This window comes from Hemitrygon akajei, chromosome 2, assembly GCF_048418815.1.
Source record: "Hemitrygon akajei chromosome 2, sHemAka1.3, whole genome shotgun sequence".
Classification (NCBI taxonomy): domain Eukaryota; kingdom Metazoa; phylum Chordata; class Chondrichthyes; order Myliobatiformes; family Dasyatidae; genus Hemitrygon; species Hemitrygon akajei.
This window is the reverse complement of record NC_133125.1, coordinates 180,281,182-180,306,952: the sequence shown is the minus strand read 5'-3', so window position 1 is coordinate 180,306,952 and position 25,771 is coordinate 180,281,182. Positions and strand designations below refer to the sequence as shown.

Here is a 25,771-nt window from a genome sequence, read left to right as displayed (position 1 = left end):
CAACATGACGTTCGTTCAACACACACAGAATGCTGGAGGATCTCAGCAGCCCGGGGAGCATCTATGGGAAAGAGTACAGTGGATATTTCGGGCCGAAACCCTTCAGCAGGACTGTTCATCACTGAGACTCGGCGCCTCTAGTGGACAGTCCCGGTACTGCAGGGATTCAGCAGCTCCCCGAAAGTGAAAGCATTCTGAGTCAGGAAGTACTGGGACTGAACATGGCTTCGAAAGGACAGGTCGAGAGTTTAACCGAGGAGGCAATTTGTCCCATCTGCCTGGATTTCTTCACTGAACCTCTCGCTCTGGATTGTGGACACAACTACTGTCGCTCCTGCATCACACAGTGTTGGGAAAGGCAGGAGAGAAACTCCTGCCCGGAATGTAGAGAGGAGATTGCAGACCGCACCCTAAAGGTCAATCGGGCCTTGGCAAATCTGTCTGAGAAAGCTCGAAAACTAAACCTGAATCCGAAAGAGAAGGAGAGTAAACGTTACTGCGAGGAACATGAGGAAGAGCTGAAGCTGTTTTGTGAGACGGACAAGACACTGATCTGCCTGATCTGTGCGGCTGCGCGGGAACACAAGTCTCACAACTTCATGCCGGTTAAAGAAGCCGTTCAAGTCTACAAGGTAAAAACAAACCACTTTCGCTCGTCTGTTTCTGTTGTGCCATGTATGTATTGTGTCCAATCTATTCACTCTTTAATTCCCAGGATCGGGTTAAATCTTCCTTCGACTCTCTCACAAAAAACAAAGCAGACTTTGAGGAAATGGAACAGCAACAGAAGGAGAAGATTTCCGAAGTTCGGGTGAGAATTCCTGAGCTGAATTTCTGATATTGTTGTGTGGATTTGTTCCCTTAGTGTAGAATAGCTGAGTATCGCGGATCCAGTGACCTGGGCTCAATCTGACATCTGGTGCTGTCTGTGTGGAGTTTGCATGTTCTCCCTGTGATCACAACAGTTTCAGATACATCTCACAGACATGTTCTTTGAATGATTAACCGGTTCCTGTAGTTAACTCTGTTAACCACTTCAAAGATTGAACCGGTGATCCTCAGCAACGTTCTGTGGGCTGCTGACAAAACTTATAAATATATTTCTTCTGAATTACTCTCACTCCGTGTCAAACATGCAGTTCTGGCATGTTTAAGTGGACGAAGGTTCATGGTCATGGCCAAAAGAGAGGGAGGAGGGGAGCATTCCAAGCCAGGCTGAAACACAGAGTCATAGAGGCTGAGAGTCATTGAGAAGTACAGCACAGGAACAGGCCATTTGGCCCATCTACTCCATAATTTAAACTGTCTACACCCATTGACCTGTACCTGGACCATAACCCTACATATCCCTACTATCTATGTATCTGTCCAAACTCTCTTAAACATTGAATCAAGCTTGCATGGAACACTTGTGCTGGCAGCTCATTCCACACTCTCACAACCCTCTGACTGATTAAGTTTCCCCTCATTAGCTCCCTAAACTTCTCACCTTTCACCCTTAAACCATGACCTCTGGTTGTATTCCCACCCAACCTCCGTGGAAAAAGCCTCCTTGCATTTGTCCCACCTATACCTCTCATAATTTAATTACTTCTATCAAATCCCCTCTGAATCTTCTCCATTCTAAAGAATACAGTCCTAACCTGTTCAATATTTCCTGAGAACTCAGGGTCTCCAGACCCTGCAACATCCTTGTAAACTTTCTCTGTACTCTTTCAGCCTTGTTGACATCTTTCCTGTAGATAGGTGACCGAAACTACACACAATACTCCAAATTAGGCCTCAATAATGTCTTGTACAACATCAACATAACAGCCCAATTCCTGGACTCAAATCATTGATTTATGAAGGTAAATGTGCCAAAAGATTTCTTGATGAACCTGTCTACCTGTGACCACTCTCAATGAATCATGGGCTTGTATTCCCAGATCCCTTTGTTCTACCACACTCCTCAGTGTCCTACCATTCACCATGTAGGACCTGCCCTGGTTGGTCCCACTGAAATGCAAAACCTCACACTTGTCTGTGTTAGATTCCATCTGCCATTTTTTAGCCCTTTTCCCAGCTGATGCAGGTCCCTTTGGAAGCCATGATAGTTGTCCTCACTGTCCACTACACTCCCAATCTTGGTGTCATCTGCAAATTTGCTGATCCAGTTAACAACATTATCAAAGGTTTTCAAAGGTGCATTTAATGTCAGAGAAATGTACGCAATATATATCCTGAAATGCTTTTTCTTCACAACCATCCACAAAAGCAGAGGAGTGCCCCCAAAGAATGAATGACAGTTAAATGTTAGAACCCCAAAGTCCCTCCAAACTCCCCTCCCTCCCGTGTGTAAGTGGCAGCAAGCAACAATCCCCCCCATCCTTCCCTCCCCCACCCCACAAGCAAAAAGAAGCATTGGCACCCACCACCGAGCACTCAAGCGTTCAGCAAAGCAACAGCAAAGATACAGATTTGCAGTTCCCCAGAGACGACTCGTTCACCTGGTATTCGACATAGCACAGGCTCTCTCTGTCCCTAATAAGTGAGAAAGAGGTGTCTCCATTTCACAGCGAGAGGGGAGACATAACAAACAACTCACTGGTTTACGATGCTAGAAGTCCATTGCACCCCTGTAGTACACCACTGGTCACAGGCCTCCAGTCATAGAGAGGCAACACTCAACAACAACGTGGATTGCACTTTGCACATTTAGTGGGAGACGTAACGTAAAGATTTTTACTCCTCATGTAGTATGTGAAGGATATAAGAAATAAAGTCAATTCAATTCATTTAAATACTACCACACTCTGGCTTCTCTCACCAAGCCAATGTTTAATCCAATTTACTACCTCATCCTGAATGCTGAGTGACTGAACCTTCCTGATCAACCTCCCATGGGGGACCTTGTCAGATGCCTTTCTAATGTCCATGTGGACAACATGCACTGCCTCACCTTCATCACCTTGTCTGGCTAGTTCCTAGAAATAGTCCATAAAATTTGTTATCCATGACCTACCACACACGAAGCCATGCTGACTGTCCTTTATTAGTCCATGTCAATCCAAATACTTGTATCTGGTTCCTTAGAGAACGTGCCAATGGCTTTCCCTCAACTGATGTCTGACTCAACGTCCTATAATTTCCTGGTTTCTGTTCAGAGTCATTTATAAATAGTTGGACAACATTGGCTATCCTCTAATCCTCTGGTATCTCTTCTGGCACTAAGGCTCTCTGCTAGAATCCTGGTAATTCCTGCACTTGCCTCCTGTCAGGTCCAAGGGAGCACCTTGTCAGACCCTGGGGATTTATCCACCTTGATTTGCCTCAGGGTAGCAAACAACTACTCCTCAGTAATCTGTACCGGGTCCATGAAGTTGATGCTGCTTTGCCTCACTTGTATAGACTCTGTATCCATCTCCCGAGGAAATACAGACACAAGGAATGCATCTAAGATCTCTCCCATCCATTTTGACTCCACACGTGGATTACCATTCTGGTCTTCCAGAGGATCAGTTTTGTCCCAGGCAATCCTTATGCTCTTAACATACCTGTAGAATCCCTTGGGGTTCTCCTTCACCTTGTCTGCTAGAGCAATTTCATCCCTGCTTCTTGCCTTCCTGATTTATTTTTTAAATGTTCTCTTGCATTTCTTGCACCCATTCGCACCTCAGTTATACCTTGCTTATAGCTACTATGCACCTCCTCTTTTCTCATAACCAGGGCCTCAATATCCCTCAGAAACCAAGGTTCCCTACACTTGTTATCTTTGTGTTTTATCCTGACAGGTGCATACAAGCTTGGTACTCCCACTTTCCAAGTACAGCTTTGCTGGAAAACAGAGTGCCCCAGTCCACATTTGCTGATCATTCTGATACCATCAAAACTGGTCATTTTCCAATTCTGAATCTGAACCCGTGGACCAGGCAGATCTCTTTTCATATTTACTTTGAAACTAATGGCTTTGTGGTCACCTGATCCAAAGTGTTCCCCTACACAAACTTCTGTCACCTGCCCTGTCTGATTCCCTAACAGCAGATCCAGAATCACACACTCTCTTGTCAGGACTTCTGCATACTAATGAAAGAAACTTACCTGAACACACTTGACAAACCCTGTCCCATCTAGTCCTTTTACAGTATGGGATTCCCAGTCAATGTGTGGAAAGTTAAAATAACCTGCTACAACAAACTTGTGTTTCTTGCAACAAATTTGTTCAGACTGTTGGGTGGTCTTTAATATATCCCCATTAGCATGGTCATATCTTTCTAATATCTCATCTCCACACATAGCACCTCACTGGTCAAGTTCCCCAGTCTATCCTGATGGAGCACTGCCATGACGTGTTCGCTGACTAGTAACACCACCCCTCCTTTAATCCCTCCCACTCTGTCATGTCTAAAACTAGCATGTGGCATGGGGAATCCTGAGATCACAACCCTGGAGGTCCCGCCCTTTACGTTAGCAGCTAACTCCCGGAACTCCCTTTGCAGAATCTCTTCATTCATCCTACCTATGTTATTGGTACTGACATGAACTACGACTTCTAGCTGTTCACCCTCACACAAGAATGCTCAGGACTCGAACTGGGATGTCCCAGGCCCTGGCACCCGGGTGGGAACTTATGTTCTGGCAATCTCGTTCTCACCCACCGAACCTCCTGTCCGTTCCCCTAACTAATGAATCCAGTGTATCTGGTGTAGTGTGGACGTTGCCTTAGGCTTGTTCAAAAAAGACTCTGCCTAATTATCATCAATATATCACCTACAGCCCCAGGGGTCCCAACACTCTTGCCACTGTCACAATATGATGGAAAACTTACCATTCCATGCCTAGAAATTTCAGGAAATTTGATCACTTGGCTGTCCTCCTCCTACCTGCATCCAGGTAGAGGCCAAAGAGCAAGACTCCAGAGATAAGGACAACAACAAGATAGTTGCGGGAGACTGAGGAGCGGCTGCAGGATTGCTAAAGTTGGTAGACCTGGCTGAGTTCAAAGACTTAACAGACAATCTGAGTTAATAAATCACGGCTATCATAGACTTTATAAAAGCAGCTGCACACGAGTGCAACACAGAATAATTTAGAATTTCCCTCCGAGAAACCTGGATGAATCAGATCAGTAACATTCTGGTCTGGCAAGTTACAAGCTTCAGTGGCTGAGATGGGAGAGATTGCACATACAACAACTGTTGCCCGGGTGCTTCACCAGTCACAGCTTTATGGGAGAGGGGCAAAGTAAAAGCCACTGTGGGGAAAAAACTCACATGAAATCTCCCCTTGAGTTTGCGGGAGACTTGAGTCAGAGTCAAGTCAGAGTCCAGAGCTCAATCCAATTGAGAATTTGTGGCTGGACTTGAAAAGGGCTGTTCACTCACGATCCCCAAGCACTCTGACAGAAAATTCATGTCCTAGGTCTCAATACATCCTTGTGCAACTAGATGCTCAATTTTCAGACCCCAGTCAATTCAGTTTAGTAAAAATATCTCTACCATTTCCCCCAGCTCAGGAACACCACAACGTTATGTGTTAGCTCCCTGCTCTACTCACATTATGACTGGGAGGCGAAGTGCAACTCCAATGCCATAGTTAAGTTTGCTGATAACACCACAGTCATTGGGCGAATGAAGGGTGCTGACAAATCAGGATACTGGAGGGACGTGTAAAATATGGCTGAGTGGTGTCGTAACAACAACCTCTCACTCAATGTCAGCAAGACCAAGGAGAAGATTATTGAATTCAGCAGGAAGAAACTGGAGGTCCACAAGCCAGTCGTCATTGGCATCTCACAGGAGGAGAGGGTCAGCAACATTAAATTCCTACGTGTTAATATTTTTCAGAGGATCTATTCTGGGTCCAGCATGTAAATGCCATTACAGAGAAAGCATGGCAGCACCTCAACTTTCTTAGAAGTTTGTGTATATTTGGCATGACATCTAGAACTGTGACAAAATTCTATAGATGTGTGGTAGAGACTATATTGACAGGTTGCATTGTGGCCTGATATGGAAATACCAATGCCGTTGTACAGTAAAACCTACAAAAAAGAAGTGGATATGACCCTGTCTATCACAGGTGAAGCCCTCCTCACTATTGAGCACATCTACTTGGAGCGTTGTCGCAGGAAAACAGCATCCTTCATCATGGACCCAAACCGCCTGGGCCACGCTCTCTTCTCACAGCTGCCATCAGGAACAAGGTACAGGAACTTCAGAACCAGCACCACCAGGTTCAGGAACAGTTATTACCACTGAACCATCAGGCTCCTGAACTAGAGGGGATAACTTCACTCACCCCATTACTGAACTGCTCCCACTGAACTAGATTTACCACATTACTTTATTGTCGCCAAACAATTGATGCTAGAGCATACAATCATCACAGCAATATTTGATTCTGTGCTTCGTGCTCCCTGGACTACAAGTCGATAGTAAATATAATAAAAATTTAAATTATAAATCATAAATAAAAAATAGAAAAGGGAAACTAAGATAGTGCAAAAAAAAACGAGAGACAGGTCCGGATATTTGGAAGGTACGGCCCAGATACCGATCAGGATCCGTTCAGCAGTCTTATCACAGTTAGAAAGAAGCTGTTCCCAAATCTGGCCGTACGAATCTTCAAGCTCTTGAACCTTCTCCCAGAGGGAAGAGGGACAAAAAGTGTGTTGGCTGGGTGGGTTGTGTCTTTGATTATCCTGGCAGCACCGCTCCGACAGCGTGCGGTGTAAAGTGAGTCCAGGGATGATCAAGGACTCTTCATCTCATGTTCTCTGTATTTATTGTTTGTTTATTTATTATTATGGATTTTTTTCTTTCTTCTTGTACTTGGACATTTGTTGCTTTTTCTTTGCACATTGATATTGTTGGGTACAGTCCTTCATTGATTCAATTATGTTTCTTGTATTTAACGTGACTACCTGCAAGAAAAGGAATCTTAGGGTTGTACATGGTGACACGTCTGTACTTTGCTAATAAATTTGCATTGAACTTTGAGCTTGAAACGGGGTATGTAACTCAGGTCGGAGTTAATGGGCACATGAGGGAGAAATGTGTTCAGGATAACATGAGGAAATGGGATTGATGGGATTGTTCTGAGAACCAATATATATTTGATGATTTGAACACACACCTTCCATGTCAGAAGGAAATATATCAAAGGAATATAGTAAATTAATCTTCACCTTTCACTTGACAGGAACAGTCACACATCATTCAGTCCCACGTCACATCACAATTTGCTGAATTGCACCAGATTCTCACTGAGAAAGAGCAGCGTATACTCAGAGATCTCAGGGAAGAAGAGGAGAGGATTCTAAATCCAATGGAGAAAAATCTTCGAGAACTTCAAAAGAATTTAAATTCTATTCAGGAGGAGATCTCAAGGTTACAGGAACAGATGGATCAAAAAGAGAGTGTGATATTTCTCAAGGTGAGAGATTATATTTCTTTTTGCTTTTTGTAAAGATAGACAAAATTGGGATCAATATATTTGAAGTAACTGTGACATTTACAAATGGTTGTAAACTGATTTAAGACAAAAAGATGTTTCAGAAGTTCAGGACTGTTGTTGTCCCAAAACTGGACTTCCACAATATCGGTATGTCACAGGACCATCTGCAATCTTTTTGTGAATGAGTTACTCTGAACATGACACTGAACTGGTGATTGTTTCCTCAATTCCCGTATCAAATATCCCTGAAACTCACATTAATATCCAGTCCCAGTCACATGCTGTGAGTGTGTCTGGTACCGTGGGTGAGACGGTCTCTCTGTCAATCAGTGAGAACAAAGGATCAATTCCAGAATGTGACCCACACATCAGATTTATCATCAATAGGTAAATGTGCTTTCCATTAGATTAGAGAATTAAGGGAAACCTACATTGTTTCTTTACATTTTCAGAAATATTCCTTGTCATTTACCAAGTCGTTCTGTGTTGTTTGTACATGTGTGTGACTGTAGGAATGTGCATTTACAACATCTTGTAATGATTTGTATGAAATTCAGGATGAGGACTGTAAGTCTCAGTCTGTTCAGATTTGTGTTTTATTTATTTCAGGAGGAAACTCGTCAGAAGAGGAGGTAAGATATGCTCTTTGCTGAATCTCTGTATGGATTTGTAAACTAGTTCAAAATTGCAGTTCATAACCAACAATTTTGTATTTGCAGAATTAGTGATAACCTCCAGCAATTGTCAGTGACAGATGGTGCCCTTCTGGTTGAAAAATTCGATCAGCTCTATTTATTGAACTCAGCTTTGAGAGAAACACTTGATACCATTAATCGAGGTAAAACTTACACTGATTCATTTGTCCATGTTTATGAGACACAATTCATTAGAATTAGAAGCAAAGATTGTCTGTAACAATGGACTGAAGGGGAACTGTAGTTTTATTCCAGTTTCAGACCCCTGAACACACCGACACAGGGGCACAATACAACCAGTACACAGGACTGGTAGATTTGTTACGTACCCCGTAACTGGGTTGACAGACCAGCAGAAATAGAAGAATCCGTTGGAGTCTGGTGGTATCGAAAACTAAAGGTGTTTATTAGTAAAATAAGCAAAACAGTATCAATAATACAAATATACATATAAAATAGGTTAGCAATAATAAACCTAGAAGTGTAGGAATAATAATCAACAATAAGAAACAAGCTCTATCAATGTCTAGGGGTAAATAAATTGTCATAGAAGAATATAAAGTACACGGGACTGTTAGATTAAACACTGCATCCTGGTTCCATCCAGACGGTACAAACCCGACAGGACACGAGTGTGAATCCGACCACATAAACTGTGGAAGTAATATTGATTTAATGATATTATAGGGAATAAATGGCAGGCACTGTAGCGTAGTGGTTAGTGCAAAGTTATTCCAGCTCTGAGTGTCAGATTTCAAGTTCAATTCCAGGGCTGTATGTAAGGACCACAGTCTAACAATGTAGCAGTTCGTAAGTTAGTTGGACATTGAAAATTGTCCTGTGATTAGACTAGTGTCAAAAAGTTTTGGGTTGCTGCTCAGTGTGGCTTGTTGGGCTGGAAGGGCCTGTTCCGTACTGTATCTCTAAATAAAATAAAGCTTATATTGGTGTGGTCTCCAGTATTGTCAGAAAGATGCACACGAGACCCTCGTGAGCCACTGACCCTGTCTGACCTGTCTGTGACTGCAGACACAGGTCTGCCCCCTGCTGGACTCGCGAGTCTCACTGTTGTTATGAAACCACCACATTTTCTCTCGAGCAAACACGAGGAAATCTGCAGATGCTAGAAATTCAAACAACACACACAGAATGCTGGTAGAACACAGTAGGCCAGGCAGCATCCATAGGGAGAAGCGCTGTCGACGTTTCGGGCCGAGACCCTTCGTCAGGACTGACATTTTCTCTCTCTCTTTATTCTCTCTCCCTCTCACAATCATTCCTTGCCCTCTGGTGCTCCACTCCCCCTTTCTTTCTCCCTAGGCCTCCCGTCCCATGATCCTTTCCCTTTTCCAGCTGTGTTTCCAATCAACTTTCCAGCTCTCAGCTTCATCCCTCCCGATCCTGTCTTCTCCTGTCATTTTGGGTCTCCCCCTCCCATTCCCACTTTCAAATCTCTTACCATCTCTTCTTTCAGTTAGTCCTGACGAAGTGTCCCAGCCCGAAATGTCGACTGTACTTCTTCCTGTGGATACTGCCTGACCTGCTGCATTCCACCAGCATTTTCTGTGTGTTGCTTGAATTTCCAGCATCTGCAGATTTCTTTGTGTTTACGTTGAATCATTTTTGGACTGAGCCCGGACACACCAACCAACATTGACCTCGGTCGAGATTTCACCAGCACCTCCTCATTTGTAATATGATATGTTCCAAAATGTCATTTCCTGAACTTATTTTCCTCAATTCCTTGGTTTCCGTGACCTTCTCCCTGGGAAATACAGATGAGAAATATTCACTTAAAACCACTTCCCTCCACAGTGGCTCCAGATTGTTCCTTAAAGAAACTAATTGCTAGGAACTTTCAGACTATTCTAGTGGTGTTTAGTATTGGGGCCTTCCGAAGATTTACAGAAATATTCCTGTGCAGGCCTGATTTTTTTAGTGCTATGATGTGGTGACTTAAGGATAATACCAGTTGTAGACATTACTATTGGGACAATATATTATTATTATTTTTAATAATAATAATACTCCAAAGCCAAAAACAAGCAGTTGGAGGAACTCAGCAGGTCAGGAAGAGTCTGCAGAGACAAAGAGATGGTCAAAATTTCAGGTGGAGACCCTGCATCAGATTCCTGCCTCTCTAGTCTCTTGAGAGGCCTGACCAAAGTTTCACTAGCTGCAACAGGACTTGCCAATTTCCACGTTCAATGCCCTGACTGGTGAAGACAAGCTTGTCCTACTCCTGCCTGAGCACACTCTGCACTTGTGTTGCCACTTGACAGAGCTGTGCTCTTGGACTTTAATATCCCTCTGTCATCAATGTTCCCAGGGTCCTTCCATCTGCTCTATAACTTTCCTTTACATTTAACCTTCCAAAAGGTATCCTCGCTCACTACTCCAGGTTAAACACCATCAGCCGTTTCTCCATCCAGATCTCTAACTGATTTATGTCCTATTGTATCCTTCAACAATCATCTTCACTATCCACAACTCCACCAAATTTGTGCCAATTCAAGTGTACAGGCTACATATATCACTCAACAACAGAGTTACCAACACTGAACTCTGTGAAATATCTCTGGTCACAGACCTCCAGACAGAACAACACTCCTCCACCACAGACCTCTGTCTTCTGTGGCCAAGCTAATTGTGAATCCCATCTACATTCCTCTTTTGTAATATGGATACGTTCCAAGACATAACAACTCATTTGTCTTAATTCCCAACCCCCATACCCGTCCCCATGTAAAATACATAAACGGACTCTCCCATCTCCTGTGACTCCAGATATCAATGACCACATTGATCCTGAATGGGCTGACACCCTGGATCAGGACTGAGAGTGGAATGTGGGTGATGGGGTGGTGGAGGTGGGTTTGTGGCAAAGGGGACAAAGATCTTCTGTTTCCATTTGCATTAACAGTTCATCCACACACTTCTCACCATGGCCCATCCGGTTCTGATTCATTCTGCCATTCTTCTCTCTCCTAATGGTTCCCATTATCACCTCCTTCACTGACAAGATTCCTTCACACACTCTCCTTGCTCCATCTCCCTCTCATTTTATCCTCTGTGTCTGTCTCCCAACTCCAGGCCACACCCCATCCCTCACCTACCTGGAACAACCTGCCTGTCATCCCTCCTCAGTCCACAGTCACCTCAGACTCCTGTCTCATCACTCCCCTTCTCCTCTATGTACTGGCCATCTCCCCTCTCCACTCCCAGTCCTGATGTAGGGGTTAGATCTGAAACGTCGACAGTCCCTTTTCTCCCACAGATACTGCTCGACCCACTGAGTTCCTCCAGCAGATACTGTGAGGCCTGATAACTGGATATATTCAAGGTGGGGTTAGAAAGACTTTTGAAAGATTGAGAGATTGAGGTTTTGGGGATCTGGTACAGAAGAGGAATTGATGCCGGTATCGATCAGTCACGGTCACATTGAGTGAAGGGCCTGTTCCTGTGTCGTACTGTTCTATGTTCTCTGTTCAGACGAATGAGAGGAGATCTCAGGGAAACACAAAATTCTTCCCGGGTTCAACAGACAGGATGCAGGGTGGATGTTTTCCCTGTCTGAGGAGTCGAGGGTCAGGGGTCACTGTCTCAGGATGGGTGAACCCTCAGAGGATGGAGTATCTTTGGAATTCTCTGCACCGGAGGCTGTGGGGTCTCAGTCATTCAGTTCATTTAATGTCACAGAGTCATCGTCTAACAGCACAGAAACAGGCTTTTCCACCCATCAATTCTGTGCTAACCTATTTACCCGTCTATACTCATCCCATTGGCCGGCATTAGGCCAGTCTCCTTCTGTGCCTTGTCTATTGAAGTGTCTGTCTGAGTGTGTCTGAAACACAGTGATTGTATCTGATTCCATCACCTCCTCTGGCAGCAAGTTCCAACATCACCCACTCACTGTTCAAATGAACTCGCCTTTAAACTCCTTCCTCCCACCTCAGACATGTGACCTCTTGTATTTGATCCCACTCCTCTGGGAAAAAGATTTCAACCATCTGCTCAATTTATATCCCTCATAACCTCATATATTTCTGACAGATCACCCCTCGGCCTATTTACCTGCATTTGGCCCGCATCCTCCTAAACCTTCCCTGTCATCATTTCCCTGTCCCAGACCTCAACTCCTCTTCTGTGCCAGTTCCACTGGTGTATAATTTCTTGGGCTATCTCTACTCCCTTTCTTGAATAAGGGAACAACATCTGCAACCCTCCAAATCCTTGGGAACCTCTCCCATCCCCATTGATGATGCAAAGATCATTGCCAGAGGCTCAGTAAACTCCTCCCTCACGTTCCACATTAGCCTGGGATACATCTCGTCTGGTCCCAGTGATTTATCCAACTTGATGCTTTCCTAAAAGCTCCAGTACATCCTCTTTCTTAACATCTATATGCTCAAGCTTTTCAGTCTGCTGTAAGTCATCCCTACAATCACCAAGATTCTTTTCCGTAGTGAATACTGAAGTAAAGTATTCATCAAGTACCTCTGCTATCTTCTCCGGTTCCATTCACACATTTCCACTGTCACACTTGATAGGTCCTATTCTCTCACATCTTATCCTCTTGCTCTTCACATACCAGTAGAATGCCTTGGGGCTTTCCTTAATTCTGTCTGCCAAGGCCTTCTCATGGCCCCTTCTGACTCTCTTAATTTCATTCTTAAGCTCCTTCCTGCTAGCCTTATAATCTTCTAGATCTCTATCATTACCTAGGTTTTTGAACCTTTTGTAAGCTCTTCTTCTTGACTAGATTTACAACAGCCCTTGTACACCACGGTTCCTATATCCTACCATCCTTTTTTTGTCTTATTGGAACGTACCTACTCAGAATATTACGCAAATAATATTGACAATTTCAACCATCTGCTCAATCCATGCCCCTCATAACCTCATATATTTCTGACAGATCACCCATCAGCCCATTTACCAGCATTTGGCCGATATCTTTCTCAACCTTCCCTGTCCCAGGCCTCAACTCCTCTTCTGTGCCAGTTCCACAGGGTCCTCAATTCTCCCGTGTTACAGAAGATGACCGACCTCATTTTCTACCACATTACAGAAGCAAATGTGCTGCAGGTCCGAAAATGCAGAAAGGTCGATAAATCCCCAGGTCCTGATCAAGTGTATCCCAGGACATCGTGGGAAGCTCAGGAAGAAATAGTTGGCCCCCATTTGGAGATGTTTGTTCTGATCCCCCAACATCGGGAACGTGTTCCCTGCTTCTAGTGTGTCCAATCCCTTAATAATCTTATATGTTTCAATCAGATCCCCTCTCATCCTTCTAAATTCCATTGTATACAAGCCCAGTCGCTCCAATCTTTCAACATATGACAGTCCTACCATCCCGGGAATTAACCTCATGAACCTACGCTGCACTCCCTCAATAGCAAGAATGTCCTTCCTCAAATTTGGAGACCAAAACTGCACACTGTACTCCAGGTGAGGTCTCACCAGGGCCCTGTACAACTGCAGAAGGACCTCTTTGCTCTTATACTCAACTCCCTTTGTTATGAAGGCCATCATGCCATTAGCTTTCTTCACTGCCTGTTGTACCTGCATGCTTACCTTCAGTGACTGATGAATAAGGACACCTAGATCTCGTTGTACTTCCCCTTTTCCTAACCTGACACCATTCAGATAGTAATCTGCTTTCCTGTTCTTGCCACCAAAGTGGATAACCTCACATTTATCCACATTAAACTGCATCTGCCATGCATCTGCCCACTCACCCAACCTGTCCAAGTCACCATGCATTCTTATAACATCCTCCTGACATTTCACACTGCCACCCAGCTTTGTGTCATCTGCAAATTTGCTGATGTTACTTTTAATCCCTTCATCTAAATTATTAATGTATATTGTAAATAGCTGCGGTCCCAGCACCGAACCTTGCGATACCCCACTAGTCACTGCCTGCCATTCTGAAAGGGTAATCCCTGCTCTTTGCTTCCTGTCTGCCAACCAATTTTCTATCCATGTCAGTACCCTACCCCCAATACCATGTGCTCTAATTTTGCCTACTAATCTCCTATGTGGGACCTTATCAAAGGATTTCTGAAAGTCCAGGTACACTGCATCCACTGGCTCTCCCTTGTGCATTTTCATAGTTACATCCTCAAAAAATTCCAGAAGATTATTCAAGTATGATTTCCCCTTCGTAAATCCATGCTGACTGGGACCGATCCTGTTACTGCTACCTAAATGTGCCACTATTTCATCTTTTATAATTGACTCCAGCATCTTCTCCACCACTGATGTCAGGCTAACTGGTCTATAATTCCCTGTTTTCTCTTTCCCTCCTTTCTTAAAAAGTGGGATAACATTAGCTACCCTCCAAGCCACAGGAACTTATCCTGAATCTATAGAACATTGGAAAATGATTACCAATTTCCAATTACCAAAATCCACGATTTCTAGAGCCACCTCCTTAAGTACCCTGGGATGCAGACCATCAGTCCCTGGGGATTTATCAGCCTTCAGTCCCATCAGTCTACCAAACACCATTGTCTGCCTAATGTGAATTTCCTTCAGTTCCTCCGTTACCCTAGGTCCTCTGGCCACTATTACATCTGGGAGATTGTTTGTGTCTTCCCTAGTGAAGATAGATCCAAAGTACCTGTTCAACTCGTCTGCCATTTCCTTGTTCCCCATAATAAACACACCCGTTTCTGTCTTCAAGGGCCCAACTTTGGTCTTAACTGTTTTTTCCCTCTTCACATACCTAAAGCTTTTACTATATTCCTTTATATCCTTGGCTAGCCTACCTTCGTACCTCATCTTTTCTCCTCGTGTTGCTTTTTTAGTTATCTTCTGTTGCTCTTTAAAAGTTTCCCAATCCTCTGGCTTCCCGCTCATCTTTGCTATGTTATACTTATTCTCTTTTATTTTTATACTGTCCTTGACTTCCCTTGTCAGCCACGGTCGCCCCCTACTCCCCTTAGAATCTTCCTTCCTCTTTGGAATGAACTGATCCTGCACCTCGAGAAAATCTGCAGATGCTGGAAATTCAAACAACACACACAAAATGCTGGTAGAACACAGCAGGCCAGGCAGCATCTATAAGGAGAAGCACTGTCGACGTTTCGGGCCGAGACCCTTTGTCAGGACGAAGGATTCCACCAGCATTTTGTGTGTGTTGTTTGATCCTGCACCTTCTGTATTATTCCAAGAAATACCTGCCATTGTTGTTCCACTGTCATCCCTGCTAGTGTATCCTTCCAGTCAACTTTGGCCAGTTCCTCTCTCATGGCTCCATAGTCCCCTTTGTTCAACTGTAATACTGACACTTCTGATTTTCCCTTCTCCCTCTCAAATTGTAGATTAAAACTTATCATATTATGGTCACTACCTCCTTTACCTTCAGTTCCCTTATCAAGTTCATTACACAACACTAAATTGAGAATTGCCTTCTCCCTGGTAGGTTACCTCCCTGGTCACCTAGCCCTCTATTTTTCTAAGCTCCATGTACCTATCCAGGAGTCTCTTAAAAGACCCTATCATATCCACCTCCAACACCCTCACCAGCAACCCATTCTATGCACTCACCACTCTCTGCAGAAAATACACCTTACTCCTGACACCTCCTCTGTACCTACGTCTAAGCACCTTATAACTGTGCCCTCTCGTGTTAGTCATTTCAGCCCTGGGAAAAAGCCTCTGACTATCCACACGATCAATGCCTCTCATCATCTTATACACCTCTATCAGTTAACCTTTCAGCCTCCGTCGCTCCAAGGAGAAAAGGCCAAGTTTACTCAACCTATTCTCAAAAGGCATGCTCCCCAATCCAAGCAACATCCTTTCTATGGTTTCCACATCCTTCCTGTAATGAGGCGACCAGAACTGAGCACAGTACTCCAAGTGGGTTCCGACCAGGGCTCTATATAGCTGCAACATTACCTCTCAGCTTCTAAACTCAATCCCACAATTGATGAAGGCCAATGTACCGTATGCCTTCTTAACCACAGAGTCAACCTGCGTAGCAGCTTTGAGTGTCCAATGGACTTGGACCCCAAGATCCCTCTGACCCTCCACACTGCTAAGAGTCTTGCCATTAATGCTATATTCTGCCATCATATTTGACCTACCAAAATGAACCACCTCACACTTATCTGGGTTGAACTCCATCTGCCACTTCTCAGCCCAGTTTTACATCCTATCAATGTCCCACTGTAACCTCTGACAGCTCTCCTCACAATTTACAACATCCCCAACCTTTGTGTCATCAACAGATATACTAACCCATCCCTCCACTACCTCATCCGGGTCATTTATAAAAATCACGAAGAGAAGGGGATCCCTGAGGCACACCACTGGTCACAGAACTCCTTGCAGAATATGACTTGCCTAAAACCACTCTTTGCCTTATGTGGGCAAAACAGTTCTGGATCCACAAAGCAAGGTCCCTTGGATCCCATGCCTCCTTACTTCCTCAATAATCCTTGCATGGGGTACCTTATCAAATGCCTTGCTGAAATCCATATACACTACATCTACTGGTCTACCTTCATCATTGTGTTTAATCACATCCTCAAAAAAATTCATTCAGGCTCGTAAGGCACGACCCGCCTTTGACAAAGCCATGCTGATGATTCCTAAGCATATTATTCGCTGCAAATGTTCATAAATCCTGCCTCTCAGGATCTCTTCTGTCAACTTACCAATCACTGAAGTAAGACTCACTGGTCTATAATTTCCTGGGCTATCTCTGCTCCCTTTCTTGAATAAGGGAACAACATCTGCAACCCTCCAATCCTCTGGAATCTCACCCATCCCCATTGATGATGCAAAGATCATCGCCAGAGGCTCAGCAATCTCCTCCCCCGTCTCCCACTGTAGCCTGGGATATATCTTGTCTGGTCCCGGTGACTTTCCAACTTGATGCTTTCCAAAAGCTCCAGTACATCCTCTTTCTTAATATCTATATGCTCAAGCTTTTCAGTCTGCTGTAAGTTATCCCTACAATCACCAAGATCCTTCTCCGTAGTGAATACTGAAGCAAAGTATTCATTAAGTATCTCTGCTATCTCCTCCGGTTCAATACACACTTTTCCACTGTCACACTACATTGGTCCCATTCTCTCACATCTTATCTCTTGCTCTTCATGTACTCGTAGAATGCCTTGGGGTTTTCCTTAATCCTGTCTGCCAAGGCCTTCTCATGGCCACTTCTGACTCTCCTAATTTCATTCTTAAACTCCTTCCTGCTAGCCTTATAATCTTCTAGATCTCTATCATTACCTAGTTTTGTCTCCAAAATGCTCCCCCCTCTGGAGAGATCTGACACCTGACCAGGTTTATTTCCCAATACCGATCAAGTACAGCCTCTCCTCTTGTAGGCTTATCTACGTATTGTATCAAGAAACCTTCCTGAACACACCTCACAAACTCCACCCCATTTTAACCCCTTGCTCTAGGGAGATAACAATCAATATTTGGGAAATTAAAATCTCTCACCCCGACAATCCTGTTGATTGCCTATATGATTTATATAATTTATATAAATTTACAACCCTATGTGATTTATAGGGAGGCAGCTTGTTCGGTTTTATTTTGGTGGGATTTCCTGCAGGTCAAGACACTGAGAATCTGTAGTGGAGCATTCCAGACCACACCAAGAGATGCATTTGGGGTTGAACTGGGAGAGATGCCTCTTGACCAGCAGAGTGAAAATTTGAATCTTGCATAGGGGACTTTCATAGTAAGGTGTGGGACGTCCCATTTGATGAATTTGGTTTTAATGAATTGCTGGAGATATACTAACAGAGATGGTGAATATTTTGGGTGGACAAGTAGGGAATAGGTGCGGGAGTATGGTCTTGTCAATTTGCAGATTAGCCCAACAATGGCAGGGCCAGGAGTACAAATTTGGAAATTTCCAGACGTGGAAATAGATTTGTCGTTACTGGGGGATAGACAGGGTCTTGTGGGTGGTGAGAGGGTGTCTGGTCATTTACGGCAGCAGTATTTTTCCCTTTTGCCTATTTTCACAGATGGTTCTACTGACTCAGTTAGTAATGGGTGGCTCTGGATAAATATCCCCTGGATTAATGTTGAGAAGGGAAAAGGCTGACAGGTGGATTATCTGTCGATACGGCAGAATTTATGGCCATTATCATTAGTTTGCAATGGGTAGAACAAGTTAAGCCAAAAAGAGTTGTGATCTGCTCAGACGCTGCCTCGGAACTGCAGAGTTTGGAAACGAAGCGTTCAAGGAGACCTGATCTGTTGATGGACGTGTACAACGATTTGTATGTTCTGGAGAGAGTGGGAATAGTAGTGAAGTTTTGTTGCATCCCAGCACATCTGGGTGTATCGGGTAATGAAAGGACAGACGTTAGAGCAAAGCCAGCACTTACTAAGTCAGAGGTAGATATTATAGTCAATATAGGGAAGTATGAAGCCAAATCTTGTATTAGATTGTTGGGATGAGAAAAGGCAGAATTTGTGGGATAGCAGTGGGACTGGGTGGTAACATTATAATTTGGTTCCATCAGTCCGGGGAGGTTCCTGAAGTTGTCATAGCTGGGGATAGTGGGGATAAGCTCCTGTTACTTATAAAGCGTTCCAAATGGCTTGCGTCTCTAACAGCCTCTGACAACCAAGTCCAACTCTTGGCCCGGCAGAACTGTTCCCAATGCCAAAGGAAGGGGCAAATGCAGACCACTGGCTCCTCAAAACCAGTTGCTTCGGGGAGGTGGGGCCCATCAACATTGGACGGCCAGGAGAAGGAAAACTCTGATTTTTAACCTCCACTGCCTTGCGGCCAAACCCACCCATGGGAGAGGCTTCGGGAGTGAACCCTGAGGAAGAAATCCTGAACTGGGTCCCTAAGGCAGTTTGATGTTTACAACCTCACTCTGGCAACCTCTGTGATGACACTGGTGCCAAGCTGTATCAGTGCTTGCCCTTCCCTTGGACTACATCAGTGACGCGGAGCGGGGAACCCACTGCATGGGCAACAGCCGGTTCTTCAAATCTTCCCACCCAGCCTTGCACCCTGGAGAGGACACAGTCCACCAGAGGCACAAACCCATGATCCCCTGGGATTGACAGCTGTGGATGAGTTCAGGGGAGGCACCATTTGGGAAGGAATAAGAGGGAAGATGCGTGGTTGGCGAGTTTGAGGTTAGGACACACAGATCTGCTCTCCACTATGGCAGTTGCTGGTAAGTATGGGAATAAGTTGTCATTTTTTAAAGGTACCAGAAACAGTGGAACATGCATCATGTTGTGCCCCAGATATTCGGCATAACGTAGGAAGCTGTTTAATCAATTATTGGGTAGATCTGAGGTCCCTAGGCTGCAGGATATTCTGGCACCTGAAGCAGGAATGGATAAGTCATGTCGGGCCCTGGTGAACTTTTTAATTTAGAGAGGTTTGGGGGTGGCAGGACCTGATCCCCATGACAGCTCCTATCATACTCCAGTCCAGTAGGTGGCAGTAATGCACCGTACTGATAGGTGCGAGCTGCCATTAGCACAAAAGTCAGTGGATGAAGAAGGTTTGGTGCTCAGTTGTCAGCTGGCCTCTGGATCCTTGTCTCAGTCTCGTATCGTGTATCGATTCTACTCTTGGACACTCCAGCATTGGGTCCTTACTGTCCTCGCCTCGGACTCTCGTCCCGATATGTGTATCATCAATAGGTACGTGTGAGGGGCCAGAAGACTGGAGGGTGGTTATTGTTGAACATTTATTTAAGATAGACTGTCGGGGAAAGCCTGGGAGGTACAGACTGGTGAGCCTCACGTCAGTGGTGGGTATATTGATGGAGGGGATTCTGAGAGTCAAGATCTATATTCATTTGGAAAGCCAAGGATGAATCAGGGATACCCAGCCTGGCTTTCTGAATGGATGAAGAAAATGGATGATGGAAATGCAGTAGAGAAAATCTACATGGACTTTAGCGAGATATTTGACAAGGTACTTTATGGTAGAATATTCCAGAGAGTTAGATCACATGGGATACTGTACGATCTGGCCAATAGGATACAGAATTGCGTGGGATGAGGCCTGTGTTCAGTGATGTTCTGCAGGGATCGGTGCTGGGTCCACTGTTTATCATCATTCTTATTAATGATTTGGAAGTGGGAGTAGGTGACATGTTTTGTATGTTTGTGGAGGACACTAAAATTGTTGGCCATTGAGGACTGGAGGGCTTGGGTTATACGGAGAGGCTGGATAGGCTGGAAATTTCCCTGGAGCTTAGGAGGCTGCCAGAGGAAGTGTAGAGGTGGGTGCTGTTAAATACTTTTAAAGACATTTGAACTGGTCCGTGGATAGGAAAGGGTTAAAGGAATAATGGGCAAATGGGACTAGCTCACTGAAACAAGTTGCTCAGCACAAGTAAATTCGGCCGAAAAGCCTGTCTTACCTCCTCTTTAAATGCTTCCAGTGTTGACTCAGCACATCCTCATCTGGATCCAGTGTTGCTCCACCCCTTCCTCACACCAGTTTCCACCGGCTATCCCCCGTCTTTCTTTCCCTTCCTGAGTATAGAAGAGTAGATTATCATTTAAATGGTGAAAGATTGCAGCATGCTGTTGTGCAGAGGGACTTGGGAGTGCTTGTTCATGAATCACAAAAAGTTGGCTTGCAGGTACAACAGGTTATTAAGAAGGCACAAGGAATGTTGACCTTCATTGCTAGAGGGATTAATTTCACGAGCAGGGAGGTCATACTGCAACTATACAGGGTACTGGTGAGGCTGCACCTGTGCAGTTCTGGTCTCCATACTCGAGGAAGGATATACTGGCTTTGGAGGCAGTGCAGAGGAGGTTCGCCAGGTTGATTCCAGGGATGAAGGGGTTAACCTATGAGGAAAGATTGAGTCGCCTGGGACTATACTCTCTGGAGTTCAGAAGAATGAGAGGGGATCTTAGAGAAACATACAAAATTTTGAACGGGATAGATAAGATAGAATTAGGAAAGTTGTTTCCATTGGTAAGTGAGATTAGAACTAAGGGATACAGTTAGATAGATTTTTACATCGTAGGGGAATTAAGGGTTATGGAGAAAAGGCAGGTAGATGGAGCTGAGTTTACGGACAGATCAGACATGATTTTATTGAATGGTGGGGCAGTTAGATAGATACAGTTAGAACTAAGGGATACAGTTAGATAGATTTTTACATCGTAGGGGAATTAAGGGTTATGGAGAAAAGGCAGGTAGATGGAGCTGAGTTTACGGACAGATCGGACATGATTTTATTGAATGGTGGGGCAGGCTCAATGTGCCGGATGGCCTAATGCTGCTCCCATTTGTTATGTTCTTATGTAAAACAACTACAGTCGATCTCACTCCACATCTGCTGCTTAAACCACTGAATTTCTTCAGATTCTGTGTGTTTTGATCCGGGAAAACTCTGCTCACCATCCCAGAGGAAAAACCTCGGGAATGTTTTAGTTGTCCATCTGCCGTAAAACCCCAGGAAAGGTTCCTGTCGTCCATCCGACTTTGCCTGAGGCTCAGCGGCCTCTCCCCCGATCCCGGGCCCGCGCTGCCCGAGTCTCCCCCCGATCCCCGGGGACTCTCTAATTCTAGATAGATAGATAGATAGATACTTTATTCATCCCCATGGGGAAATTCAACCTTTTTTCCAATGTCCCATACACTTGTTGTAGCAAAAACTAATTACATACAATACTTAACTCAATAAGAATATGATATGCATCTAAATCACTAACTCAAAAAGCATTAATAATAGCTTTAAAAAAGTTCTTAAGTCCTGGCAGTTGAATTGTAAAGCCTAATGGCATTGGGGAGTATTGACCTCTTCATCCTGTCTGAGGAGCATTGCATCGATAGTAACCTGTCGCTGAAACTGCTTCTCTGTCTCTGGATGGTGCTATGTAGAGGATGTTCAGGGTTTTCCATAATTGACCGTAGCCTACTCAGCGCCCTTCGCTCAGCCACCGATGTTAAACTCTCCAGTACTTTGCCCACGACAGAGCCCGCCTTCCTTACCAGCTTATTAAGACGTGAGGCGTCCCTCTTCTTAATGCTTCCTCCCCAACACGCCACCACAAAGAAGAGGGCGCTCTCCACAACTGACCTATAGAACATCTTCAGCATCTCACTGCAGACATTGAATGACGCCAACCTTCTAAGGAAGTACAGTCGACTCTGTGCCTTCCTGCACAAGGCATCTGTGTTGGCAGTCCAGTCTAGCTTCTCGTCTAACTGTACTCCCAGATACTTGTAGGTCTTAACCTGCTCCACACATTCTCCATTAATGATCACTGGCTCCATATGAGGCCTAGATCTCCTAAAGTCCACCACCATCTCCTTGGTCTTGGTGATATTGAGACGCAGGTAGTTTGAGTTGCACCATATCACAAAGTCCTGTATCAGTTTCCTATACTCCTCCTCCTGTCCATTCCTTACACACCCCACTATGGCCGTGTCATCAGCGAACTTCTGCACATGGCAGGACTCCGAGTTATATTGGAAGTCTGATGTGTACAGGGTGAACAGGACCGGAGAGAGTACGGTTCCCTGCGGCGCTCCTGTGCTGCTGACCACCGTGTCAGACCTACAGTCTCCCAACTGCACATACTGAGGTCTATCTGTCAAGTAGTCCACTATCCAATCCACCATGTGAGAGTCTACTCCCATCTCCGTTAGTTTGTGCCTTAAGATCTTGGGCTGAATTCTCTGCTTCTCCCCCCAGTCTCTGTCACCCTGGATGTGGAAATGGCGCATCTGCTGCTCGAGGTGTCTGAGGATCGGAAGAGTGTGAGACGGACCGGGACCCGGAGGGATCTCCCTGACACCGGGAAGAGGTTCACAGGCTGGGTTGCTGTGCTGGGATCGGAGGGATTCACATCGGGGAGACATTACTGGGAGGTGGAGGTGACGAGGAATCGGCGCTGGGGTCTGGGAGTCGCCGCAGAGTCTGTGGAGAGGAAGGGAAAGTTCACACGGAGTCCGGAGACCGGATTCTGGAGAATCAGGCGGAAAGATGACGGGATGTGGGTTCTCACCTCCCCTGAGTCCCGTCTCCATGCTGGTCCCATCCCCGGGAGGGTGGGAGTTTATCTCAGTTACGAGTCCGGGACAGTTTCATTTTACAACGCGGAGACCAAGTCCCATCTCCACACCTTCACTGGGAATAAATTCACGGGGAAACTTTATCCTGCATTCTCGATTGGATATGAAAACGAGTGGCTGAGAATCTGCTCCGGTTCCGCTCCGGGTCTGTAAACGGGTCGGGTCCGGGACCGGCGTCAGGAGTAAATCAGTGTAAATATAAATGTGCGGAGAGTGAAATAAACACGATGTGAGAATTATCGATCCGTTAATTTTAACTCGTTCACCGCATCCGTCAACGGAACAGAAACACTGCGGATTCAGCAGCAGCCGCGGGCGGCGGGTCCTGAGCTCCCCGGCTCCCCCGGGTGCTAAAGTCCACCGGGACTGACAGGGTAACTGGGGCAAATGGTGGTGGTGCTGACTGGAAGAGGGAGTCAGAGTGAATCTTGGAAAGACGGGACATGTAGTGGTGGTAACACACAAAACGCCGGAGAATCCCAGCGTGTCAGGTAACATCTCAACAACAGTTATATCACTTTGGATACTGTTGTGGGGATGACCTGGCAGAGGAAAGTCACCGCGTAGGGTCTCTGGCAATGAGTCTGCCTCTGTGACTCAGAAGGGAAACCGGGAGAAGAGCTGTGCTGTGTGATAGGGGGTTCATCAGTTCAGAGAACCGAGAGGAGGTTCTGTGGGTGAGAATGATATCCCCGGATGGTATATTGCCTCTCGGTGTCAGGGACCAGGACATCTCACATCGAGTCGTCAGCATTCTTCAGTGAGATGGTGAACAGCCAGATGTCGTGGTCCACGTAGGTACCAATGATACGGGTATGACAAGTGACAGGTCCTGCACAGGGAACTCTGGGAATTCGGTGCCAAGTTAAAGGGCAGGACATTAGAACTGGGAAGATGATACAGTTTAACTTGTGACTAAGTAATTGGTGTAGGGGGGGAGGGCATGAATTTTCTGGATCATTGGTCTCTCTTCCAGGGGAGGTGGGACCTGTACAGCAGGGACTGTTTGCACCTGAACTGGAAGGGGATTCATATGCTTGTGGGAAAGTTTGTTAATGCTGCATGGTGGGGTTTAAACTAGAGTTGCAGGGGGATGGGAACCAGAGTGCCAGAACAGTTAGTGGAGAAGTTGTTGAGATAGAGGTTGGTAAGACCTCAGACCGAGTCAGGAATCAGAAGGTTGAGCATGGTGTAACTGGTATCTGAGCTGTGTAAATATCAATAAATGACGTGCCGTAGGAAAGGGGAATGAGCTCAGGGCATGGATCAACACCTGGAATTATGATATTGTAGCGTACTGGGAGGGGTGTGGTCGACTGCTGCTGTGAAATAAGAAAGGTCTTACCACATTAATGGGATTATATTACAGACCAGCCAACCATCCTGGGGATTTAGAGGAACAAATTTGTAATGAGATCACAGATTGTAGCAACAAATATAATGTTATAGTCGGTGATTTTAACTTTCTACCTAGTGACTGAGAATCCCACATATTGACTGGGTACCAGAGGACTGCAGGATAGCCAGTGTTGTTCCATTGTTTATAAAAAGCCTCAGGACTCGCGCCACCAAGTTCAAGAACAGTTACTACCCCTCAACCATCAGGCTCTTGAATAAAAGGGGATAGCTACACTCATTGAAGGACTCTGTTATATTGTTATTTCATGCTTGTTGTTTATTGCTATTTATTTATTATTTGCACAGTTTGTTTACTGTTTACAGTTCTGGATGTTTACAGTTACTGTTCTATAGATTTGCTAAGTAAACCCACAGAAAAGGAATCTCAGGGTTGTATGTAGTGACATGTATGTACTCTAATAATAAATTTTACTTTGAATTTTGAACATTGAACCAGTTTCCAGTCTGCCCTGACGGAGTGTGAGGAGCTCTTCCTCTAATTTATGAGACAAATCGAGCCAGGATCCCAACCGGTTTCCACACAGAATCAGTTATTCTGTTTTGGACCCATTTCATCCCCAGGAAATGCAGGGAAAATAACAGCTGATCCAGAGAGAGAAATTGAGTTTGCGTTCCACGTTGATGACAACTTCTGGAATTCATTCAAATGCTGCCTGGCCCTCTGTGGCTTTCAAGTATTTCCTGTTCATTTTTAGTTCATTGACCCTTGGATTCAAACAAACAAACAACTGAAAAATTATCTTTTGTTACAGGGAAGCTACTGGCATTCATAGAGTATTGTCTGAGATTCAGGAGGCAGTAAGTGGGAATGAAGGGGCTTTTTCCATTTGGCGGCCAGTGTCTAGCGGTGTTCCCCAGGGACCGCTACTTTTCACTTTGTTTGTCAATGATTTACATAGAAAACATAGAAACAGAAAACCTGCAGCACAGTACAGGCCCTTTGGCCCACAAAGTTGTGCTGAACATGTCCCTACCTTAGAAATTACTAGGGTTACACATAGCAACACACACAAAATGCTGGTGGAACGCAACAGGTCAGGCAGCATCTATAGGGAGAAGCACTGTTGACGTTTAGGGCCAAGACCCTTCGTCATGACGTCAGTTCCACCAGTATTTTGTGTGTGTTGCTTGAATTTCCAGCAATTGTAGATTTCCT

At 44.9% G+C, this 25,771-nt stretch overlaps 1 protein-coding gene across 1 annotated transcript; it reads left to right on the top strand.

Annotated features, from left to right (window-relative positions):
• Positions 1 to 184: 184 nt before the first annotated feature.
• LOC140718931 (zinc-binding protein A33-like) lies at positions 185 to 25,040 on the top strand. Its single transcript, XM_073033234.1, has 6 exons — positions 185 to 632; positions 716 to 811; positions 7,183 to 7,416; positions 8,047 to 8,069; positions 8,157 to 8,275; positions 22,817 to 25,040. The coding sequence occupies exons 1-6, from the start codon at positions 222 to 224 to the stop codon at positions 23,347 to 23,349; spliced, it is 1,416 nt and encodes a 471-aa protein (XP_072889335.1). The 5' UTR covers positions 185 to 221; the 3' UTR covers positions 23,350 to 25,040.
• The last annotated feature ends 731 nt before the right edge of the window (positions 25,041 to 25,771 follow it).

Bases quoted from the DNA above. Each gene is read 5' to 3' on its own strand.
- LOC140718931 (XM_073033234.1), top strand. From the start codon at position 222: ATGGCTTCGAAAGGACAGGTCGAGAGTTTAACCGAGGAGGCAATTTGT. The intron at 812-7,182 runs GTGAGAATTCCT...TTCACTTGACAG, and splicing joins AGAAGATTTCCGAAGTTCGG to GAACAGTCACACATCATTCA. The intron at 7,417-8,046 runs GTGAGAGATTAT...TATTTATTTCAG, and splicing joins AGAGTGTGATATTTCTCAAG to GAGGAAACTCGTCAGAAGAG.